Here is a 24,419-nt window from a genome sequence, read left to right on the forward strand (position 1 = left end):
GCTGATTCTTTAAATAAATATTTTCCCCTCTCAAGCGCCTCCGCTGTTCACACTACACAGATGACCTGTAACATTTCACCAACCCCCATGACTGGAGGAAGCACTATAAAGCAGAGGTTCCCAAAGCTATAGCTCTAGCACTTTCCCCAGTGCTCCTGGGCCAGGCATTCCATGTTCTACTGTGCAAATATAAATGGGTGTGCCCTGATAAACAAATTACAATACAACTACAGCTGAGATCACCCTCTCTTTCTGTCACACCCCCTCTTCCTGTGTTTGCTGCTGGCAGGCTGCCCACTACCCTCTGAGTCCCTGGGGAAAAATGGCTAGTTCTCATCATTTCTGTTCCCCAGGATTCAGCAGATGAGCTTAGTCAACTTTGCTGAGCAAATGAAGATTGAAAGCATTTCACATAGTTGACAATGAAAAAAGGAAAAAAAAAGAACTAAAACACTTCTTTACTTTCCTCGATATATTAAGTTAAAAATATAATGACAATACAGCTACTAATGACCCCTGAGAACCTACAGGTTCACCTTCATTCCATAGATAATTCATAATCTAGAGGGTCTGGGGTACTAGGAAAACATGACCCAGCCATTTTAGAGCAATAATAAACCTTAATTGTCGTACATTATGTTGTGGGACGGGGATGGGGTAGTTTATGATATATGTAATACTATTGTTACCTCCTGTTTCTGTTTACCTCCTGAGCTTTCAAACCACGTGGTCAGCAGATTTATTATTTTTGCCACGTGACAAAATATTTTTGTCACTGACACAATGGTAATCTCTTGCCAGTGGATGTCCTAGATGTGTTATTGCACTTATACACACACCTAATAGCTATTTCTTGGGCACCTCATATATCTGCCGAGCACTTTTTTGGCAACACAGCAGTGAGCAAGACGGACCAAGACCCTGCTGTGGTTCATGAAAGGGCCCAGCAAAGGTGACTGCAAATGTCCAAGAGAAATACAGATGTGCAAAGGGACATAGAGGATGTAAATTGTGACTGGGCACATTCTGGAGCTGACTGTAGCTAGAACACAGGGACTACATGGAGAGTGGCTCTCCGTGACCACCACCCCTACACAAGAAGCTTCTTCATAAATTCCAATGACCAGCTAATATAGTTGGTGGCTTCATTCTCAGGTGAAACCAACCACTGTAGCCCTTACCCATGAATCTGCCAGTGTCTTCCTTTCAGCAGGTCACTAACTTGACATCTCTTTGCCAGTCTCAGTAATAATAATTAGTTCCTCTAACTGTCCATGGAACTCTGGCTCTTTCTATCTCTTACTCAGGTTTAGTCCCAGATGATCTGGTTTCTTATTACCATCTTGAACCTTTTGCTTTCCAAGTGAGTCTTTTCCACCATCTTCAAATAAGTGCTCTCCTCTCTTAATTTAAACAAATATATTTTAAAGTCTTATTCTGCTTCACTTTTTTATGATTTACCTTAGTGTTACTCTTAAACTTCTAGAGATAGAATCAATCAAAAGAAAAAGTAAAGCCAGAAAGAACAGAGCGCACAATCTACTGTTTTACTGGAGGAATCTTGCCCAACTAAATTAAAATAAACTCTCTATAACCATCCCAGATCCTAAGACAATACACACATACACATGCACAGGCACCTTAGGATTATTAAGATGGCTTTTCTTAGTAATAGAAGAGGAAAAAAAATAGCCACTAAGTTCTTCTGACTTTACTGTGAGACAAGGAAGCTTGCCTAGGCAGACATAAAATCAGGCTCCATGAGCAGGACCACACGCAGTGCAAGACTGTGATGCCCAAGACAGACTCTCTCCCTTAATAACTCAGAGGACAACTCTTCTGTCTTTAAAACCAAAATATATAATAACTAAATTGGCATAATTTAAGCTGTTTCCAGTGAAATATCAACTCTGTGCCATTAATATGAATCTCAAATGCCCACTAGTTCTGAAAGAATAACAATTAGTAAAGGAATTAATAGTATTAATAACAATAATAACTGACTTTTATGAAGTATGGAATATGTACTTTCACAAAACAGTGTATTCACTACTCATAATAACCCTCTTAGCGAGGATTTTGTCACCTCCATTTTACAGATGATGAAAGTGATGTTCAGATGGTCTGAATCACACATATACTGGGGAGCAGTACAGGATTTCAAATTCATGTCTACCTGACTCTACAGCTTGTGCTTCTAACCACTATATTGCCTCTTATAACTCATACACTGGAGCTACAATGCCACAGAAAAAATAAAGAGACTGACATATATAATAAAGAATATACATAACAAAGTATATGTGTCTGCATGTGACACATACACACCAATATATATATATAAACACGCCATAAACATCCTCTTTGGAACACTAGGGAAATGCTTTTTCATCATAAACAACTGCAGGAAAAAAAAGATAATAAATTATCCTATTTCCTGGTAGTCACAAACATTAAAGGCAATTAAGCAAGTTCCCAAATGTTTTCTGAAACAGACCCACTGGCCTCCAATTGCTCAGGTACCTGGTTTTGCAAAGGCCCGAGGAAGCCTAGATTTTCTGCCATCCGCTGAGCCTGGCTGTCCTTTATTCCTTCAATAATGTCAATTTGCTCCTAGTAAAAATGAATCAAATGAGCAAAATTCATACAGTCAAATGAGAAGATTTACAACCTCAAAACAAAATGCTTAGTATTTATTTGCAAATGAATAATTAAAGAGTATATCTTTCCAGAGATCTCTGAACGGGGCTACGGCAGCTGCCTATAGGGTATATTTTAATTAGCAGACCATCTATAAAACAGCCGTTCCAAAAACTATGTAATTCTTCAGGGTGGCATGCTGACAAGACAATCGGATGCCAGTTTTCACTTTTAATTACTACACAGATGGCACTGACGAATATTTAGTCAGTTAATTTTTATGACATTTTTTGGAAGGCCTCCAAGTAAGTTTTTCTTGCCTTAATATTAAGTTTAGAGCTTGTCATATATAGGTTAAATATTCCCTTATGATTTACATTTTATTGATGATGATAATTATTAATTATACTCTAGTTCTACAAAGGGCCAATCTCTCCAAGATACTGAGTGCTCTTCATATTCATCATTTCATGTATTCTCATAACAAATGGAATGGCTAGTTTTAAATCATGTTAATTTTTTTTTTAAATGGGTAGGTATTACTGGCTAGTCAGCATGTAGAGTCTCAATTTAATTTCCAAGGTAGGTAACTTTAAATGAAACATGGTGAAAATATTTTACAACCAGCCTCCAAACTGTTAGTTTCTTATCTAAATGAAGAGATTTAAGAAATAAAATTCTTTTTTTGGGAGGGGAAAAATTACTTTCTAAAAGAAATGAAGACTATTTCTGCTAGAAACATTTTTACATGGTTTTTTTGATACTTAACTCAGAATTAAAAACTGAAATTATAGTTCTAAAGACCTTATATTTTTCTTCTTATAGCTGAGGTAGGTTAAGAAGCACTTTAAATATAACACCTTATTTAATCCTCACAATTCTACAATGTAGAAATCACTCCCATTTCCATTTTAATTCAAAAAATGAGGCTTAGTGACACTTAGTGAAACTTACTGGCGAATTTGGATTTGACCTAAGATCTCTTTGACTAGTACTTAATATTTTAAAAAAGCAAAGCACAAGATTTAAAAGATTGGGAGATCTTGTTGTGTCACAGAGGAAACGAATCCAACTAGTATTCATGAGGATGTAGGTTCGATCCCTGGCCTCACTCGGTGGTTAAAGGATCCAGAGCTGCCATGAGCTGTGGTCTAGGTCACAGACGAGGCTCTGATCAAGTACTGCTGTGGTTGTGGCTTAGGTCGGCAGCTGCAGCTCCAATTCAACCCTTGGTCTGGGAACTTTCCTATGCCAAGAGCGTGGCCCTAAAAAGCAAAAAAATAAATTAAAAAAATAAAATAAGATTTAAAGGATTGTCACAAAATGACAGGTGCTGGGCCTTAGAAGGATTCTCCTTTACACCAATAATACTGAAAGACATCTATGCTCTCTCTAGTTCATATCTGGTTTCCTAGGAGAAAATTTCTGGATACTATATGCTGTTAAATGGGATAGAGTTAACCAAGAGGAAATGGAAATATCACAGTCCTCTCCATTGGTTAATTACTGGAGCAGGTTGGATGGAAAGAAACGAGGGAAGACAAAAAGGCAAGAAAGAAGAAAGAACAAAGGGAGGGAAAAAGCAAAGAAAGTGCATACTTTCATTCTACCCAACATCAAGTAGACACTCAGTAAGAAAAAGAACTCAACATCTTCATGCCTTAAATCCAGAGACAAATATACCAGTACTAGCCTCAGATTTAAAATGAAATCTTTAACAACTTGTACACCAACAATCAATGAACTCAGCACAGTCAGGAATCTAAACATACCTTAAAAATAAGTTCTGGGTTTGAAGCTGCCACTTCTTCAATGTCGACACCTCCCTGAGGGCTGCCCACCAATACGGGACCATTGCAAGACCGGTCCATAAGAATGGCCAGGTAGGTTTCCCTGGAAATGTCCAATGCTTCAGCTACCATCACCTACCACATTAGGGAAAGGCAAAAGTCAGTCAGCATAAAGCTGAGTCCCACTTAGAAATCTAAACAAACTTGTTACACAAATCAAACAGCTTCATTTTCAGGCTCTTTAAACCTGGTGAGATTGGAGAGCTCTGCTTTCATGGTACTTAGTACCCACTTCCACCTCCTTAATTGATCCCGTTAACTTGTTCAAGTGACAGGCATTCTGTCTGCCTCAGGGAACCTTCCCACTTTATAATCTTCTTTTCTTCTTGAGAAACCCTGACACTTAAGAAAAACTTCAGGGAAGCAGCTGTTATTTTAATTTGAGACATTAACAGTACATATATATTACTACACTGATTTTTTCTCAGATTGCACTGGTAGAAAACCAAGTTTGGTTGCCAAAGAAGGATTCTTTTTATGGTATGTCTGATGCTTCATATGTTTGAATACTTCTGTCTCTTGGATCACTGTATTTTTATTTCAATTTATACCTTCTTTTAAATTACAAACATAAACCTTGCTTGTTAAAAATAATGCAAATGATACTAAAAGTATATAAAGGAGACAGTGAAAGCAGCCCCTGCTGCACATACACACCCCTTTGGGCCTGAGCAGGCAGGGTGATTATGAGTCCATATGGAATCTTTGTGATAATCAGAAAAAGTCACCCCTTTCTCTATGAGCACATGGTCACATGCCTGACCATGACTGGGCAGGAAGCAAAGTGGATGAAGGATTTCTTTCTCAACACACTGCCCAGTCAGGCGTCATTTTGCTCTGCAGAACCTCAGCGAGGGCATAAAGCAGCCCTGCCAGGAAAAAGCACTACTGACTGTTTACATTTTTTCCTGTATCTGCAAGCATTAGAGTCATGGAAACATCCTGCACATGGAGGCGTAGTACACACACTTGAACGTCTTTCAGTTTTTGTTGTTTTTAATCTTAACATGACAACTTGGATTGTAGAGCATCTTCTCTCTTCACTGTGACTACATAGTACCTGTTTGTCAATTTCTATTTGACCATGTCCCTTCTAACAGATATTTATGTGGATTTCCATGTTTTTAAAATCCTACTTCAGTATTATTTCTGTACATATATTTTTGCTCAGTTGTTTTAGTATCTCTGTGGACAAGTTATCTAATGGTAAAAGGCTAGGCTTTAGATCCTTCATATTTAAAATTTTGATAAGTACCATCAAACTACCTTGGAGAGAGAGGCATACCAACTTATACTCCCAACAAAAATAGTACAATATATCTTGGATGCTTTTTGAAAGAAAATAAGAACATTTATAAAGAATCAGTACTGGAAGTGAAAATAATGAAAGCACATACATTGCTTTTCCTAAAAGTAGTTCAGTAATACATTTCACACAACTGTTATAGATTAAGTAGCATAAGATTTTAGCTACCCAGAAGCCACAAAACCATTAATTTTTAAATCACATGAAACGGGATAAATATATGATGACCTAGAAAGCCCTAATGTAATGAATATAGAATTCCTTCTTTTCAAACCTTTAAGGAATTTATCAATACCTTATAGGAATAAAATATCTTAAAAGGGGCTTTGTGGTGATTCTTTTACTGGTAGCTCAAGAGTAGGTAAGAAATGGTTCTTGGGGAGTTCCTGCTGAGGCTCAGTGGTTAATGAACCTGACTAGGAGCCATGAGGTTATGGGTTCAATCCCTGGTCTCGCTCAGTGGGTTAAGGATCTGGCAGTGCTATGAGCTGTGATGTAGGTCACAGACGCGGCTCAGATCCCAGGTTGCTGTGGCTCTGGTGTAAGCCGGCGGCTACAGCTCTGATTAGACCCCTAGCCTGGGAACCTCCATATGCCGTGGGGGCGGCCCTAAAAAAGACTAAATAAGTAAATAAATAAATAAGAAATAGTTCTTGGCATTTGGTCTTAGGCTTTTCATAGAAGTGTTTCTGATTTTAAGTTCACTTTCTAATACAGAGCTTTTCTAGTGAACAAGATTTAATAACTTTCGGTAGTTATTCTGAGAAGCAACATTATAACTTTTTAGGATAAGTGTCATTCAAGAGTCCTATTCTTAATCTTCTACAAGTGTTGACAGATGTGTGCTGCATCCCGTCAAATTTCTATTTGTAAAGACCAGCTGCTGCCTCAAATAGCTCCTGCTTGGTGGAAATAGCCTATCACTCCTGAAGAAAACATTCCTAGGAAAATGATGATTATCAATAGGGTAATTGAAAATATTTTACACAGAGACCAGTGTTTTGACATTATAATGCCTTCCATATTACCCAGGATGTCAAAATACTTTAGGGATTGTTACAGAGAGAATCTAAATGTGCTCCATGAAGACTCACGCTGTGAACAATTCAGATACATTTCAACAATCTTCATCCATGACAGACAAACAATACCATCAACACAGCCTTTTTGTGGAGTCTTCCAGTATGGAAAGTTTTTTAATGCACTTTCCCTATTTGACTACCTGGTTTGGTAGGTTTGTTTTTGTTTTTTACATCATGCTATTCAAACTGTAGTCTGTGGACGACTACCTAGTGCAGAACTATTTGTAACAGGACCATGCTCAGATAAGATTGAAAGTATACTCAGCTTTTGAGCTAGCCTCATTGCAGAACAGTAAGTAACCATTACTGGCACTGAATCAAAGAGCACTCAATGGGTGGGACTGTCTCATCTCCCTGATTACTATTCCAAGGAACTCACCGCAAACACATCAACACAGATTTAGAAAAAAAAAATCTGATATGTACTGGTGTATGTAATGTGCTTAAATAGCTTCTCAAACAAACTTAGACATCTAAGGTTTTTGTAATCTAGGGATGTCTGATGCATGTCCAAGATTCCACAAGTAAAAAAAAATGCATGTTCCATAAAGTCGTGTGTAATGCTGTTGTTACAGAAATGTGCTAATACACATTTTACAGAGAAAAAGGACAGAGACAATTATCTAGGTGGTAAGGACAGAAGGAAATTTTACTTTCTAATTTTCCTATTTCTGTACTATTGGGATTTTTTACATGTTTATCACTTCTGCAATTAGAAAAAAACTTACAAAAAATAAATCACTCTTGTGTAACTGGGTCACCATGTTGTACAGTAGAAAAAAAAATAATGTACTGGGGAAACTAAAAAAAATTAAATGACAAAAAAATAAAAATAAAAATAAAATAAATCACTAGTAGTTTCCTGGCAATGACTCAATTCACAAGAATGTATTTCTCTCCAGTATTTCAGGAATCTATCTAAAACTAATTTCATGCATATCTTTGGTGTGAATCTTCTTTGTGTATTTTTATATACTTTTTAACGTTACCACAAACTCTATAATCTAAAAATCGGAGTTCCCATCATGGCGCAGTGGAAATGAATCTGACTAGGAACCATGAGGTTGTGGGTTCGATCCCTGGCCTTGCTCAGTGGGTTAAGGATCCTGTGTTGCCATGAGCTGTGGTGTAGGTTGCAGATGCAGCTCGGATCTAGTGTTGCTGTGGCTCTGGTGTAGGCTGGTGGCTACAGCTCCAATTAGACCCCTAGCCTGGAAACCTCCATATGCCGTGGGTGTGGCCCTCAAAAGACTAAAATAAAATAAAATTAAATTAAAAAACCTATATGTCTACATACAGTGACAAATTCCTAAAAGCTACTAAACATGTCCTATGAAAATTTTTGAAAAAACTATGCAGATAAAGGCTCATAACCTGTGGGGAGCTGAGGAGATGCAGGAGGCCGAGGAAGGGAACTAGCCTGACTGCACAGTTCCAAAGGCAGGGTTCCTAACATAGGAAAAAAAGCCTACCCGAGGAAAAAAAGCCTACCCGCCAGCACAGTTCTGAGGGCAGGTTTAGAAACAGGGAAAAGGGCTTACCCTGTGGCATAGTTCCGAGGGCAAGTTCTAAAAACAATGAGGTTCATACACAATGGAATATTACTCAGACATTAAAAAGAATGAAATACCAGCATTTTTTGCAACATGGATGGACCTAGAAACTATCATGCTAAGTGAAGTCAGCCATACAATGAGACTCCAACATCAAATGCTTTCACTGACACGTGAAATCTGAAAAAAGGAGAGACGGAACTTCTTTGCAGAACAGATGCTGACTCACAGACACTGAAAAACTTATGGTCTCCAGAAGAGACAGTTTGGGGGGTGGGGGGATGTGCTTGGGCTGTGGGATGGAAATCCTGTGAAATCAGATTGTTATGATCATTATACAATTACAGATGTGATAAATTCATTTGAGTAATAACAAAAGAAGCTTAATTAAAAAAAATAAAATAAAATAAAAAAATAAAAACAATGAAGCTCACCCGCTAAGCCGACAACAACAGCAACAATAACAAAATGAAGGCTTTGCACAACAGTGCAAGAATAAAATCGCTTCTTGGAAAAATCAGTCTTTCTTGTTATTTACTTATTATTCAATCTTTCCTGTTATTTGGTTTTTATTCTTTGTTATTTTCCTATATTGTTTTGTGACAATAAAATTGGAACAACAAAAAACTGGAACAGTAATCAAATAATAAAAGCTTCACTTTGGTTGAACTCCCCCTATTCAGATCTAATGTAGGTAAAAACAAAGTATTCATTAGTTTGTTACAAGTAAGAATAGGTTTTAGAGTTAGGTAATTGTGTTATATACAATAGGTTAAGAATAGGTTAGACATACATGAAAAAACATAATAATAATTTTGCTTTTAATGAATTTTGTAAAAAGATTTTAAGTTTTAGGAAATTAAGTTGCTTTGATGTAAAAAATATTTTCTCATACTGACCCCTGATCATAACGCTTTGAAGTTTTTTACCCTAGGTTTTAATCAGATTCTTATGCCTGTGACCTTTCTGGCTGTTAATGATTAGCTTAACATAATAATAGGTAGCAAACACAAGATGCTTTGTACCCAAACTTCCTATTTTTATCTAATTTTTTTTTCCCCGCATGATGTTTTGTGCCCATTATAGTTTTACATGATGTATTGTATCCATTGGTTTTAACTAAAATCCTTAGAATACAATGTATATCTACTGTATCATGTAATCTAAAAGTTTAACTTTTAAAAATATGATCTAAGCACTGTGAGGTAAGTTACAATTAAGCTGCCTATATAAACTGCTATTTATGCTAATAAAATTTGAGCAGTCCAGCGCCCTGAAAGAAGGGACAAAGAGACTGTCTCCGTGTGCATTGCCAACACTGTCCATCCCCATAGGGATACCCTAGCAGGCTGGAGCTGGACTTCAGCAATAACCAGCTTAAAAAGGAAGTAAAAGTATGGTGCTAGGCCAAAATAAAATAAAATTAAAATTAAAAAGGCCCCTTTGAGATTTAAGCAGTTCTTAAATCTACTGGAGAGGCAGTGGGAAAGGGAAATAAATAGCCAGAACAAGTTTTGTTTGTAGACCTCCTTAACATGAAGAAAAGCTTTGCCTTCTTAAAGTGAAAGTGAATGACCCACTAGTATCCACACCTCCTTCCAACTCAGAGACCATTTTGAGGCCAAAAAAGATGCTCTCATGGTTGCGCTGAGACTCAACTGGTTATTTTTTTTCCCCCTGATCATATAAAAAATTTTCTACACAACTCTCTAAAAATTAAAAGCAGATTGTACTGCCTCTGTTTTCCCAAGCATGGCACACTGGTGGAGATTGTCATCTGCAATTCAGTGTCCACAGAGCAGACAGCTGCCTCCCCAAAATGCTGGGCCATAATTCACTGTCACAATGTTATGATGGGGCTTCTAACCATCTGTGTATCCCGGGTCTGGGGCGTGTGACCTGTGTAAGCTGTACAGGGTCTCAAGCTCACAAGGTTCCCACTCTTGGTCTCCGGCTTAATGTTCTTCTGTACCTGATTTGAAATTTGAACAAGTGTTTAATTTGAAAATTGGGCAGCCAGTTAAGGTGCCTCAATACACAACAGGTTCCACCAAAGATGAACACACTGAGTGAGAGGAGGGCAAGTTAGGTTGTGGCCTCTGCCCTGCCACTCAGCAATTTCATGGCTGAGGCAGGCCACTTTACTTTGGGCTTTATTCTGTGTGTGTGTATGTGTGTGTGTGTGTGTGTGTGTGGTGTAGGTGTGTACATGTGCACATACCATACACATTTAGGTGTCTCAAAACACCTTATTAATACAAAATATATCCAGTGATAACAGTGGCTCAAAACGGTAATAATCTCAAAGTAAGTTGTAGTGGCACTTAGAAAACAAATGTAACAGGTATAATATAAGGTATATATATATATATATGTAGGATGTGGGTGGGGCAGCAATGGAAAGAGAATGTCCCTCACCAAGTATAAAAGCAGTCACATCAAACTCTTTTCAGCACTAAATGGAATGTGTCTGAGTTCTGACAGAGAAAAGTATTATTTCAATCACTCAACCCTAGCCACCGTTACTAAATGCTGATAACAAACACAATTACTACTTTAGAACTCTTTTTATTGCTCCTTGAAGTCATACCACACACTAAACAGATTTTATGAGGTTTGAAAAATAAAATGTTACACTGCCAAAGTGCATTACTTCATTAGATTCTGTCAAAACTGAAATATGATTTTCTTTTCTTTTTTAAAAACATACACAGAATATGACCAAAAACAACCACATTACCTTGTTAACTTTCACACCTTCTTTTGGAGTTTGTTTTGTTGCTAGATTATACCCAATCATCTGTTTAGCCAACTGACCCACAACTTCAGGGCTAAGAAAAAATGAACGAGAGAGAAAATAAAGTCAATGTCTATGTTGAAAATCAGTTTAAAGCAGAGTCCATATTACATCCTCGTGTCTACACTGCACAGCATCCACCCCCACCTTTATAGAACCCATGAGGCTTTCTGCTTATATACTAGCACTGTACCAGAGGCTCACTGAGCACAAAATATATATGAATGAATGAACAGAAAACAGAAAAGCAAAGAAGCTTACATTTTACCTTTGCTACCCCCTCCAAATAAATGATAGTTACAGTAGAAAGACAATGCTCAAATGCATAACAGACCTAGGTAAGAGCAGAATAACAAATACTGGATAGTGGGCAATTTGGGAAGTAATGACCGAAGAGGGGGGTAGAGGGAAGGGGTAGGATCAATGTAATTAATGAAAGGTATGTGACAAGAGTAAAGTGTTCATTGTGGGGAGACCTGGGAGATAAAGCTGATCAGACAGACTGAGATAAAGGAAGACTTAGACATCAGACAGGAAGGACCACTGTTGCCACAGATAATGGCAGGTTCTTCAATAGGAAAGTGACATTATGGAAGGTTCTTCAGTAGGAAAGGTTCTCAGTAGGACAGTGACATTATAGAGGCAGCATTTAATTTGTAAGTGGTACCATTCCCAACATTTACAATGAATCACTGATTGTCTAGGACAGAAGGAGTGGCAAGTCTTCATTAATGAGTGAAAAGAAAATCGTTTTATGAGAGGTGAAGGAAAACGAGGGCACTGCCAGAGCCCTCTACCTATAAATTATTTCCTTTATTTGCTACCTCCTGCTCCTACTTCCACCCCAATCCTCTTTCTCAGTGCTCCTTTCAGTCACGAGCAGGATCTTCCATAACTGCTTGGCCCAAAGACAAAGAATTAAAACCTCCAGGCTTACTCTTTTGTTAAATGAACACCTCCTTTCAAACCGCTACTGAAGACACCTTTTCCTCTTCCTCCAGCTAAGATCTGGGCTTTTAAAACAATTTCTTTTGCATCTGCAAAAAAAGAAAGGAAGAGAGAGGGAGGCAGGGAGAGAGAGAGAGAGAGAGAGAGGGAGAGGGAGAGGGAGAGGGAGAGGGAGAGGGAGAGGGAGAGGGAGAGGGAGAGGAGAGAGAGAGAGAGAGAGAGAGAGAAAGAAAGAAAGAAAGAAAGAAAGAAAGAAAGAAAGAAAGAAAGAAAGAAAGAAAGAAAGAAAGAAAGAAAGAAAGAAAGAAAGAAAGAAAAAAAAGAATCCAGAGTTAGTAGTTGATTTAAAATTCTTTTTTTTTAACAGCAAGGGAAGTGGTAATGACATAACTTCCAAAAGTGAGTGGTAAAAGCTCTCTCAAAGCAACTTTGAAAATGAAGGCAATAAAGAACTTCAAAAAACATCAATGCACCTAAATACAGAGTCTGTTTGTTGAGGACATTCAAGTATTTCTTTCCAGTTTAATCTAATACTCAACCATCTAAAGGAAGTGAAGGCATGTATTCCCTTGCTCTTTTGAGTGTCAGAAGATGCTAAATAAATCCAGGCTGGAGGTATTAATCTTATTGCATAACAACACTCCCATGTGGCAGGGGCACCAATCTGCCAGTAAGAGGAGCTAAATACCTGCTAGCCACCTGAGATGTCAAAGGGAGGACTGGTTTACATGGGGAAAAGCTTTGAAGACAAGATGCAAAGGGAGTATTTAATAACTATGGTCTTAGAAATCAAAAGTTTTCTGAGCAGCTGTTATATATATGGGCTGGGTAAGGGAGGGGGAAATGTATTGAAATTAAAAGTAAACAGAATTTTTTCAATGTTAGCAGGGTAGCAGAACATGCAGAGGAAAGTGGTTGTGGAATCTTTGTTTTTCAGCATACTCAAGGAAAGAGTGAACAGTCTGCTCTTAACCTTTGAGACCAGAGTCATAAACTCAAATATATTTATGGGCCTGGCATGGAGCAGCCCAGTGATAGAGACGGGGCCCTCAACCATCAGGAATGCTCCATACCCTACCAACAAAAAGTAAAAAAGTCAGCACCCAAATCAAATATGTTTAATAAACCAAATAGTACACATCTTCAGGCCACTACTGAAATTCTCTGTTTGTGATTCAGTTTTGTCTAAAATCAGAGAACCCTATTTCCTATAAGGCTACAACAGTTTTTTGGCTCAGCACACCAGGTTCAGAATCGCAGATCCAGGATTTAATGGAGACTTCATCCCTTGACCAGCGGTATGATACTGAGCAAGTTACTGAATGTCTCTAAGTCTCAGTTTACTCAATTATGAAATACTGTTGAGGGTTGTTTTAAGAATTAAATGGGAAAATATATGTGACTATGCCAAGAGCCTACAAACTTATATAACTAATGAAAGATTATTGCCAAGATCATGCCAGGATCAGTTAGTCCATTTATTACCTTTGTATACTGTGAAGAATCAAAAGGGTTATTTCCACTGGTGTAGAGATGATAAAAACTGTTGGAATCTGTCACCATTCATATGAGTAAGGCCCAGACATGGTTGGTTGGGTATTTCAGCTATTACTGTTATTGCCATTGTTAGTCATAGGCAAGCAGGCAAACGTTCAAAGAGAAGGAGTCATAGGTTTTCTCACGAAGGCCATGAAGAACTATGGAAAGATTTGACACTATGAAGGCACTAGGTAAGATAGTCACTCTCGCCGGTGGTTATTATTAGATTATTAATGGATCTTTATTTGTTGGTTTTTCTTATATATTTACTCACATTCGGAAAATCAAGGTTCATCTTCTCTCAGAAGCAATCAGAGCTCCTTTCTTTGCTACTCTCTATAACCTCTGGATATGAACCATCACAACATCAGTCAAACCATTTCTTATAATAAACAGGTTCCCATCAAATTGAGTAGAAGACAAGCTACGGTGGCTGCTCATTATCACAAACTCACCAGGAATGGAACCAAGTAAAATGAATTTTTTGCATATTTAGGCTACTGTAGGTAAGAGTGGTAGTAAGAGCAAGGACTGTGCAGTATCACAGATTTGAGTTAAAATCTCTAATTCTGCCATTACTTTATTTATAGAGAAGAAAGAGATTCAGTAAGGTAAAGGTAACATGGCCATCTGTAAAATAGTCATAACAAAATCATGAATAGTTTCCAGATAATGTGATGAATAAATGAAAATAGTACATAAACTACTTATCTCAAAGTCTGGCACATTTAAAAAAAAAAAACTTTTTTGTCTGCACCTACCACAGTGTGGAAGTTCCCAGACCAGGGATCAAATCCTTGCCGCAGCTGCAACCTATGCCACAGGTGCTACAACCCCAGATCCTTAACTGGCTGTACCACAGAGGAACTTCCATGGCACATTTTTTTTTAAAGTCAAAATATGATAGCTATCATCACTATATTCATTTTCAGTAATTATGCAAGAAAGTTGACTACAGAAAGACATTTCCAGTTTCTCTTTTGAAGACATCAAGTGGAAAAAACATTTTTTTTGCTATCTGCTCAAGTTTTTAATTATGATCACTTCGAATTCTTTAAAAAGGAAAACCAGCATTCCATTGCCATTATATTTTTCATATCCTCCTCATCCAGAAAAAAGAGATGCTCTCTTCTCTTTCTAGCAGCAAAACTTGAGAGCCATGCAGACTAGCTAAATGGGCTTGTTAATTAGTATTACAAAAGCTTGATTAGATAAGCTTTAGACACTAACTATCAAGATGCAGAAACAACTATAGCTCAATAAAGTATTGTCAATTATTCATATCACCATTGATCATGTATTAAAGAACTGATTCCATGCCACCCAGCTGATAGACCAAGCAACCACTGTGAAGCCTGTGAGTCACATAGAAATAGAGGGGTGGAGTTCTCACCTTGGCTCAGCGGAAACAAATATGACTAGTAACCATTAGGGTGCAGGTTCGACCCCTGGCCTTGCTGTGTGGGTTAAGGATCCGGCATTGCTGTGAGCTGTCGTGTAGGTTGCAGATGTGGCTTCTATCTGGCATCTGTGGCTGTGGCATAGGCCAGCGGCTGCAGCACTTATTCGACTCCTAGCCTGGGAACCTCCAGATGCCGTGAGTGTGGCCCCAAAAGACAGGGGAAAAAAAAAAAAGAAGAAGAAGAAGAAGAAAGGAAAGAAGGAAGGAAGGAGAGGAAAAAGCAAATAGAAAAAGAGCATGAAAAAGACTATCAAATCTAGGCACATCTTCTGCAACTTATACCCCAGGTCAAAAATAACTATTACAATCATCTCTTCTGGTTAGATCTCAAATGCTAAATTAGTACAGCAGGTCAGCAGCCCAAACTAAAACAAGTTTTTCCCATCTTGAGGAAAATTCACCTAAAGAAATTTAATTCCATGTGATTATTTACTCAAAGTGTTTAAAATTGGGTGGCCAAGTCCTACTGAACAGCAACCACTCTTTTCATTCAGTATTTATGAAGTTGATTTAACACAATGTCACTGTTGCCATTTTATTTAAAGATCTTATTTCTCCAAAAATTTACACAAATTTCTGTTTATTACTTTAACCTTATCTTCCTGTTCTCAAACAGAATTGCAAAAGTATATCCCATACAGGAAATTCAATTTTTGTGTGAATATACAAGATGATTGAATGGTATTTTAGAATATAAAGCAAAAAAGAGGAGTTCCCGTCGTGGGGCAGTGGTTAACGAATCCGACTAGGAACCATGAGGTTGTGGGTTCGGTCCCTGCCCTTGCTCAGTGGGTTAACGATCCGGCGTTGCCGTGAGCTGTGGTGTAGGTTGCAGACGCGGCTCGGATCCCGCGTTGCTGTGGCTCTGGCGTAGGCTGGCAGCTACAGCTCCGATTTGACCCCTAGCCTGGGAACCTCCATATGCCGCGGGAGCGGCCCAAGAAATAGCAAAAAATAAATAAATAAATAAAATAAAATAAAGCAAAAAAGAAACGGGGGTGGGGGGAGAAGCCTCCTTCAATAGATTTAATATGGACATGGATTATACCTAAATATTGATAACCATATTACTGGTATAATCCCAGTGGTTGCAATTCCAAATTCTTTGCTCTTATCTGCTACTCTTACATGCAATAACCTAAATATGCAATACATTCACTTTATTCTGTTCCTTTCCTGGTGAATTTTTGATAACGAGCAGTGATCACAGTAAGATTTCTACTGGGTTTGCTAGAAACCAGTTTAGTATAATTCATACATATTTTAAGAGAAAAAGCACTCTAAGAGACATATTTGATAAACTTAATAGACATGTAAAATTTTAAATAACATATCACTTAAGAGAACGATATTTACAGCCATTAAGGAAGCCTAACAAAACCTCTACGCCATGGTCTTGTTTCACTCTATTAGCTGCATTAAAATAATGCTTTCTCACTGTTTTCCTCTCATTCTCCAACACAAATGTTATTTTAATTACAATAATACAGTTTTATACCAATTTCTGTATTTCCCCAAAAGTCCCAAGCCAGATAATAAACACTGTTGGACATATTATCAAATCCAAAAGAATAAATAAATTATTAAGGAAAGCATAACCTAAACAGAATAAATAAGAAACATTTTTAATTAGACAACCTTTGTAAAACTAGTTCACTCTGTTTTTCAGAGATGGAATTCTGAAAATATATTTCTGCAAAATAATGTTCACAAGACATACTTCAGAACTAGAACACAAGTGGACTACAGCAAATGTATGAAAATGCTAATGAAGAATATCAACAAGAGGAGTTCACCTATCGTGCCATGGCTTAAGGATCCAGTGTTGTCACTGTATCGGCTTGGCTTTCTGCTGTGGTGCAGGTTCAAATCCCTGGCCAGGGAACTTTCATGTGCCACAGGTGTGGCCAAAAAAAAAAGGGAATATCAATAAGAGTAATCAACTATCCCTTTTTAATTGCAATATAATTTACAATGCTGTGTTAGTTTCAGATGTACAGCAAAGTGATTCAGTTATACGAGAGTTCCTTGTGCTATACAATAAGATCCCGATGGTTATCTATTTTATATACAGTAGGGTATATGTTAATAGCAAACTCCAAATTTATCCCTTCCCCTCAACTCTACTTTTTAAACAGTTTGGTGATGAACCAAATATTTATATTACTGAGCTGATTTTTATTCAGCATTCTCTCTTCCAAAGTATAATACCTTCTAAACACAAAATATATTACTCTATATACCAATACTACAGTATTGGTATATATATATATATATATATATAGACTACTACCATGATCAGATACTCTGAGTAAAACAGGAGCTTTGGGGGGGAATCTATGATTTCTAGGATTCACTGACAAACAAAACTGGAATATTTGGTTTTCAGTGTAATGCATTGGTGTGATTTCTAGCATAGTGATCACCTTTCATGAGAATTGATAGAACTCTTAATCGAGAAAGTTAAAATCATTTCAGATTTACCTATTACTGGAAGGCAAGGAGAAAGGGGAGAGGGAGGCAAGAGAAGAATTGAAAGATACTATGAAAAGATGAATCTTAATAAAGAACATACAATTACAGGGTGATAATGGAGGCCTAAATAGCAATTTCCCAAAAGAAATGAGCTAACATTCCTGTTTTCATTATGACCCCAGAACCCAAACTTAAAAGTGGAGAATTACCCATCTTCATCCATTGCTGTAATATCTCCTGTAGACTGAGTCCTATTTCCTCAAATTGTGACTAAGTCAATCAATGTGAATAATGTAATATTGCAATGACTCTTTCTTTCCACATGTCTGACGGCATCTCTGAGACTAAAACAACTATTTCAACTTTCAATAAGTCTGACATGGGCTCACAAAGGATAGAGAATTTCAAACATATGAGACCGTCAGACTAAGCCATTTCACCAGCAGTCACATCTCTGGATTGAATAGAATTGGAGATACTTGGCTGTCCATCAGACTGCTATCCATCAAAGATTTAAATTACACAAGCCTAAAATAGTGATTTAGAAGTATAAGATGGAAGTAAGACAATCTCTAGGACAGAGGTTTGGTGATATGAATAGGAAGTCATCCTAGGGAAACATGATTTCACAGTAAAAAATTATTTTCTGATAAAAGCTTTTATGTAAATTTGGGGGCATTGGAGGGAGGGGTTCTTTTTTTTTTCTTTTCTTTTTTTTTTTTTTCTTTTTTTTTTTTTTTTTTTTGGTTTTTTAGAGCTGCACCTGTGGCATATGGAAGTTCCCAGCTAGGAATCTACACCACAGCCATAGCAATGCAGGATCTGAGCAATGATGCGACCTACACCACAGCTCACAGCAATGCCAGATACTTAACCCACAGAGGAAGGCCAGGGATTGAACCCGCATCCTCATGGGTACTTGTTAGGTTCTTTACTGTGGAGCCACAACAGGAACTCCTAAGTTTTAAATCTTAATTTCCTATCAAATATGGTAGCCAATTAATTCCACATTTTCTAAATAATTCCTTCATTTGAATACTGTGGGGGCATGATAACACCCATTTGAACAGTTTATTGATTATAAAGAAGATAGCAATATTTTCTTACAACAAACCACACTTTCATTTTCAAAGGAATCATTTTAATTTCATTTCCTATAAAAATTCCTAAAGTTTGATAAATCATTGGGGTTTTTTGCTCTTTCAGCCATTTCTTATTTACAGTGTGTTTAATGCAAATCAATTCTGTAACATGAGAAGTTACTATGAATCAAAGCATAAATACACAAACGCAATATACAATCCAAAATAGATGTACAGCATTCAGGTATGAAACAAAAGGGAATGTTCATTCACATACACAGTAGCTTCAGATCTGTTGGATGTGATTGTTCAGTGCAGGTCTCTAAAGATCAGGGTGAGGGGGAATGACTTTGGTTATCAAGACTATTGTGGCCATGTTCGATTTTGGAACATCTAAGCATCAGTGTGTGACCATGACAACAAAAGATTTAGGGAGTGTCTAATTTTAAAAAGGTTTCTGTGCATCGAGGCAGTTGTGAAAAGATTTACTTTCTAAATTCAAGCCCACTTTAGGCTTAGTTCCAGTTTCTAACTATCTAAAAATATTGACTTATCAGAAAGTGTTCCAAATGTGGCTATTCTGATTCAATTTTTTTAAAAAAAAGTATTTACAGAAAAGAGTATAAAAGTTTTTCTGAATTTAATATAAGCAAGCTTCCAGTCTTCACTTTACAAATATTTGATTTACAGTTTGGCTCATTCACATGAGCCTTTTTAATTTCAAGATTTGTCAAATTTACCTTCAAAACAATCTTTTATTTTCAGATCTTTTTTTTAAACTTTAAAAAGTACTCTAGACATGCAGGAATAAAAAGCATTTTGAAATTAGTTGAGATCAATGTACTACACTTGGTTATCCATTTAGCTAAATGAATCTAGCCCTCTTATTGAATAAGAGTAATTGATAAGAATACAAGCCAAATGTACTCATTATGCTTGGATTTGGGGGAGATTCCAATCCATCATTGCCCTGGCACATGTCATTTACTACATAAACAGTCAAACATGTCAAACCCAACCCAAAGCCCCAGAGGAAAGAGTTCAGTTCCCAAGAGAACAGTGAGAGCTTATCATAAAATTTTATCTTGAGTACATTGGCATTAAATTAGTACTGCTGAAACAGTACACTCAGGATGTACAGTAACACTTGGAAGTTCCCTCTAATGTACATATAAATAGAATCATGGAAACTTTCTATATTACCTAATTATGTCATGATCTTATAAATTTAATGATCCAAATGAAAACTGAATCTCTGTTCCCAATCCGTTCTTTCTAAGATAAAAATCTATTCTCATTTGCAAGGTAGAGTTTTTGTGTCCATACTTCTTAAGCCACATTTAAGGACATCGTCTCTTAACTAATTTTGGAGGTTGTCGCTCTTCATCTTGCACAGGAAACTCCAGTAGCAGATTTAATATTGGCATTCATCAGCTAGTCAAATCCTTCACACACTCTTCAAACCAATCAAATTTGGGATCCTCAGCATTTTCTGTCAGTAAAATTAGGTGTGGAATTAGCAGATTCATTGAATGAAGACCTGTTTTTTTATTTTCTTTCCTTGTCACACTGGATGTTTAGAAGCCATGTGAATTAGGTTTAGAATATGGGGAAGTAAGGATATTTCTTAGCCTGAGTCTCTTAACAGTAGAGATGTAGAAGGGAGACCGAGAGCACAAAGGGACTGGCTGTTATTGGCAGAGCACCATCACTTGCCTTGGTAGTGGCATTCACTGGACTGGGGGTGGCTGAGGTATTCTCGGTTGAGTTACTTGAAAGTGTAACAAGAAGTGTTTGATTTGAATAAATCTGCGTAGGTAAGAGCAGTGCCAGTAGTAGCAGTCCTAGTCCGAACCTGGCCACCATGGCTCTGCCCGTTTCTGCTCTGTTGGTGCATAGCACGTCTCACTGAATGCGGGCTGCAGAGGACCACTGGCTTTGGGCGGGCGCAGGCAAGGTGGGGATAAATCATTGTTTTTCCAAAGTGCCCTATTCTTAAAAATAATGTATGTTTAATGCTACATTATAGGCCTCATTAAAATCTATAATGATAAATTAGTTTACTCTTCAACTTGTCAATGGTGTTATTAACTGCTTCCATAATCATTAATACACACTTGGTTGGTGATAAAAATTCTAAAGCTAGATAATAATTACCTCCAGAAAGGCTCAATTCAGTTATAATATCTTATTCTTTCCATAAGTTAATATATATAAATCAATCCTACATTTTGCCTATTAAATTAAAAGATATATTTCTATAGGAAAGGTTAAGGATAGAATCTCCTAAGGGTGACGGCAAAAATAAAGTGACCTTACTCAAGCACCTGCAGCTAATCAAAAAATGTCTAAAACTGTAAGATTATAACCACAGGACATTAGACAAATCTTCTGAAGTCACTTGAAAAATACAATTTTTCAGAACAAACAAGTTTCTTTAGAAGAAATCTCCAGAAATCTCTACTCTGTTTTATGTAGATTAAAGTAGGGATTAATGATATATATGAATAATAAAAATATATCTGTAACATTTGTAACTTTACAATAACCTGGGAACAGTCACAGATGATGAAAAAGCATTTATGAACAACAATAGCATTTCTACAGTATTTTGTGGTATATTTGAAAGAAAAGAATGATAAAGGAAAGCTAGCTATTAAAAAGTCATATTTTTTTCCCTGATTTTTAAGGCAAAGGTGTGTCCAGTCAGGATTCAATAAGGGAAGCAGAACAGAACCACTGTGAGTTATGGAAAAGGGATTTATTATAGGAATTACTGCTAAATTTGCCGGAGATGTTGAGAAAGGGAAGATGTGAAAGGGGTGTCTGAGGATCATAGGAGTCACCAACTAGCCAATCAGAGAAACCAGCATATCCAGGAGCTGCAGAGGATATGAGACTTACTGCCCAGCATCTCACAGTGGGTTTGGGTCCATGTTGATCAGCATCAAATTTAGCAGTCAGGAAAATAGCTAGACATGGAACACAAAAGATCAAGGGCAATTTGGCCCCTCTTGCTAGCATGTCTACATCTACCTATCACCACATCAGAGAGTAATGGCTGCATTCCAAGTTATGTATAAATTCCAAATCTGGTCAACTCGAATTATACAGAGAAGGGGATTCTGAGTTACAAGAGTTCCACCTTAACCAACCTCACACAGTACGAAGTACAACAGATGATTAAAAAAAAAAAAAAAAAAAAAAGTGTCTGAAGTCAAAGCCCATAACTATTGCAGGCTCAGAATTAACAGCTTTGACATTTTCTTGAGTGGCTTGGAAACCTATCCTGGCCCAGGGCATATTCCTCCTGCAGTTGCTGACAACTGGAAACTACCTGATAATAGAGAAATAAAGGGGATCTCTTGTTGATCTGAACAAGTGGTAACGAAGAAGGGGGAGGGGGAGGTGGCAATGCCCAGAACTAATATGAGAAAATAAACTCACAAAGCTTTTATTTTCAGAGCTAACTGGAAAGACCATGAAATTTTAAATGAACGTAAAATACACACTGCCTGTCTACACCACTGTTTAATAATGTTTCTTTCACTTGCACAGCAATACTACTAGTACTCTGATATCTTCCACTTTCATGAATAGAAATCTTGTCCATTCCTATTTTCTCTCATATAAGTCAATTCCTATATGTGGCCCTCATCTAGTGAGAGATGTTCACATACACTACCATCTGGAATCAGCTCCGAGGTCTGTTGCTGTCCTCATTCTGACACCCACGGTGTACCGGCCACACCACCACCTGTTGCCTCTGGGCAGAGAAGACCCTTCAGCTTCTCACAAGTGGCTCCTTTCAGGGGAGCTTCTTCAGGCCCTAAGGAGAGAGCTTTTTTCATTTCAGCCAAGTCTCTATCCCAGAGGATACAGTCTCCAGGGGAGTCTCAGGATCAATCAAACCTGATACTTCCGTGCCCTCAGAGCCCTCAGAGCTGCAGCCCCAGCCACTCAGCCTTCCCCCTTCCTCTCTCACGGAGATTTTGCAAGAACCCCTCACCTTTATAACCAGCTCTGCTTTTTAGAGACCCTTTCTCCAGACAGGTCCTGATTTCCCAGTTATAGAATGCATTTGAAATCCTTCTCAGGGACTCTGGAGCCCAATGCAAATCAAGGAATAGTACTGGGCATCTGTTCCATGCTTCTAAAAAATTCATGATGGTTAAGAAACCTGGAACGTTCTAAGACAATTAGGAAGTCCATCTGTCCAATGCTCACAGAACATACTTTAGTAGAGCAATCATACTTCTGTAAAAATCAACTAGAGAAACAAGGATTCTCAGTGCACTGCAATGATAAAAGGAAACACAGAAAAACAATCAGAATGTCCATCAGCATTTGGACATCTGGGCTTAGATAAAACAAATTTTACATATCCACATGATGAAATAATACAATACTATATATCTACTAACTATGATTAAGTATATCTTTATGTATAAACATGAGAAAATGCCCACATACACTCTAAGTTTTAAACTGACCTTTAAATTAATACTGAAAAATATTGGAATTCCTGTTGTGGCTCATTGGGTTAAGAACCCAACATAGTATCCATAGTGAGGATGCAGGTTCGATCCCTGGCCTCACTCAGGGGTTAAGCTGTATATACGTTGCAGAAGTGGCTCAGATCCCACTCTGCTGTGGTGTAGGCCAGCAGCTGAAGATCTGATTCGACCCCTAGCCTGGTAACTTCTATATGCTGCAGGTGCGGCCATAAAGAAAAAAAAAAAATTCACATTCGTGGACAGTTATACAGTCATAATGAAATATAAATGGACAACAGCCAAATTATTAACTGAAGTTATCTTAAGGGGGTAGGAAGGGATATTTTAGGTAGAACATTAGATTTTTTCATTACTTATTTAAATTTTTTGCAATTATCATGTGCTATCATAAAAAATAAAAATGAGAATTTAAAAATGTGAGATATGAGATAAATTTAGGCGCTATATATAGTGGTTTCTCTTGAATACTAGAATGTTCCTTTTGTATCAGCCTTTATAGTTTTACTCTATGAGGTCAGGGATGCCTACACTTGAGGAGGCCTCCAGAAAACATCTTCAAGAAACATAGCTCAACATCTTACAACATGATCTCCTAAAGGGTCAGGTAAGAAAATTAGATTTGTAGAAAAATGTTTTGACCTTTTAAAACATCTAGTGAACACCTTTGGGAATTCAAAGATTAAAAAAAAAAAAAAAAAAAAAAAAAAAAACATAGTCATTGCCTTTCAGAAACTTAAAATCTACTGAAGGAAAGAGACACAAAGAATTACTTTAAAATATGAATGCTTTCACAAGTGGCAAGAAAAGTGAGAAGGGGAACAGTGAGAAGGAGAAATAGAGTCAAGTTAAGCAGTGCAGGAGTCAGGGGAGAATCAGAAGAGCTGGGAAGAGAAGAGCTAGCTGTGAGTTCTCTAGGTAGATAAAGCTGGGAAGCAAAGATGAAAGGGGGTGAACAGCTAAGAAAGGCTACTTTGCTTTTCTGTCTATACTTGTTTGGCTTAGTTACCTATTTAAATCAGAAATCAGTATAGCATCACTTGAAATAAACCAGTTGAGCATGCCAAGGATTTAGCTCTCGAATTTGTTATTTCAGATCTTCAGAAAACCTCTACATATTAAAGTTTATTTCTCTACATTTAAGAATAGCATGTAAGTGGGAAAAAAACCA

At 37.4% G+C, this 24,419-nt stretch overlaps 1 protein-coding gene across 2 annotated transcripts in view; it reads right to left on the bottom strand.

Moving 5' to 3' along the window:
• Positions 1 to 24,419, bottom strand: part of SUCLG2 (succinate-CoA ligase GDP-forming beta subunit) — a 439,671-nt gene that overhangs the window by 297,170 nt on the left and 118,082 nt on the right. For both annotated transcript variants that reach the window (XM_021070828.1, XM_003132309.6), the window contains exons 3-6: positions 12,166 to 12,265; positions 11,172 to 11,262; positions 4,413 to 4,565; positions 2,524 to 2,613 (exon numbers count right to left, since the gene is read on the bottom strand). In XM_021070828.1, the coding sequence (XP_020926487.1) occupies positions 2,524 to 2,613; positions 4,413 to 4,565; positions 11,172 to 11,262; positions 12,166 to 12,265 (434 nt within the window). The remainder of the gene's footprint in view (positions 1 to 2,523; positions 2,614 to 4,412; positions 4,566 to 11,171; positions 11,263 to 12,165; positions 12,266 to 24,419) is intronic.

Source organism: Sus scrofa, chromosome 13 (assembly GCF_000003025.6).
Source record: "Sus scrofa isolate TJ Tabasco breed Duroc chromosome 13, Sscrofa11.1, whole genome shotgun sequence".
Taxonomy (NCBI): Eukaryota; Metazoa; Chordata; class Mammalia; order Artiodactyla; family Suidae; genus Sus; species Sus scrofa.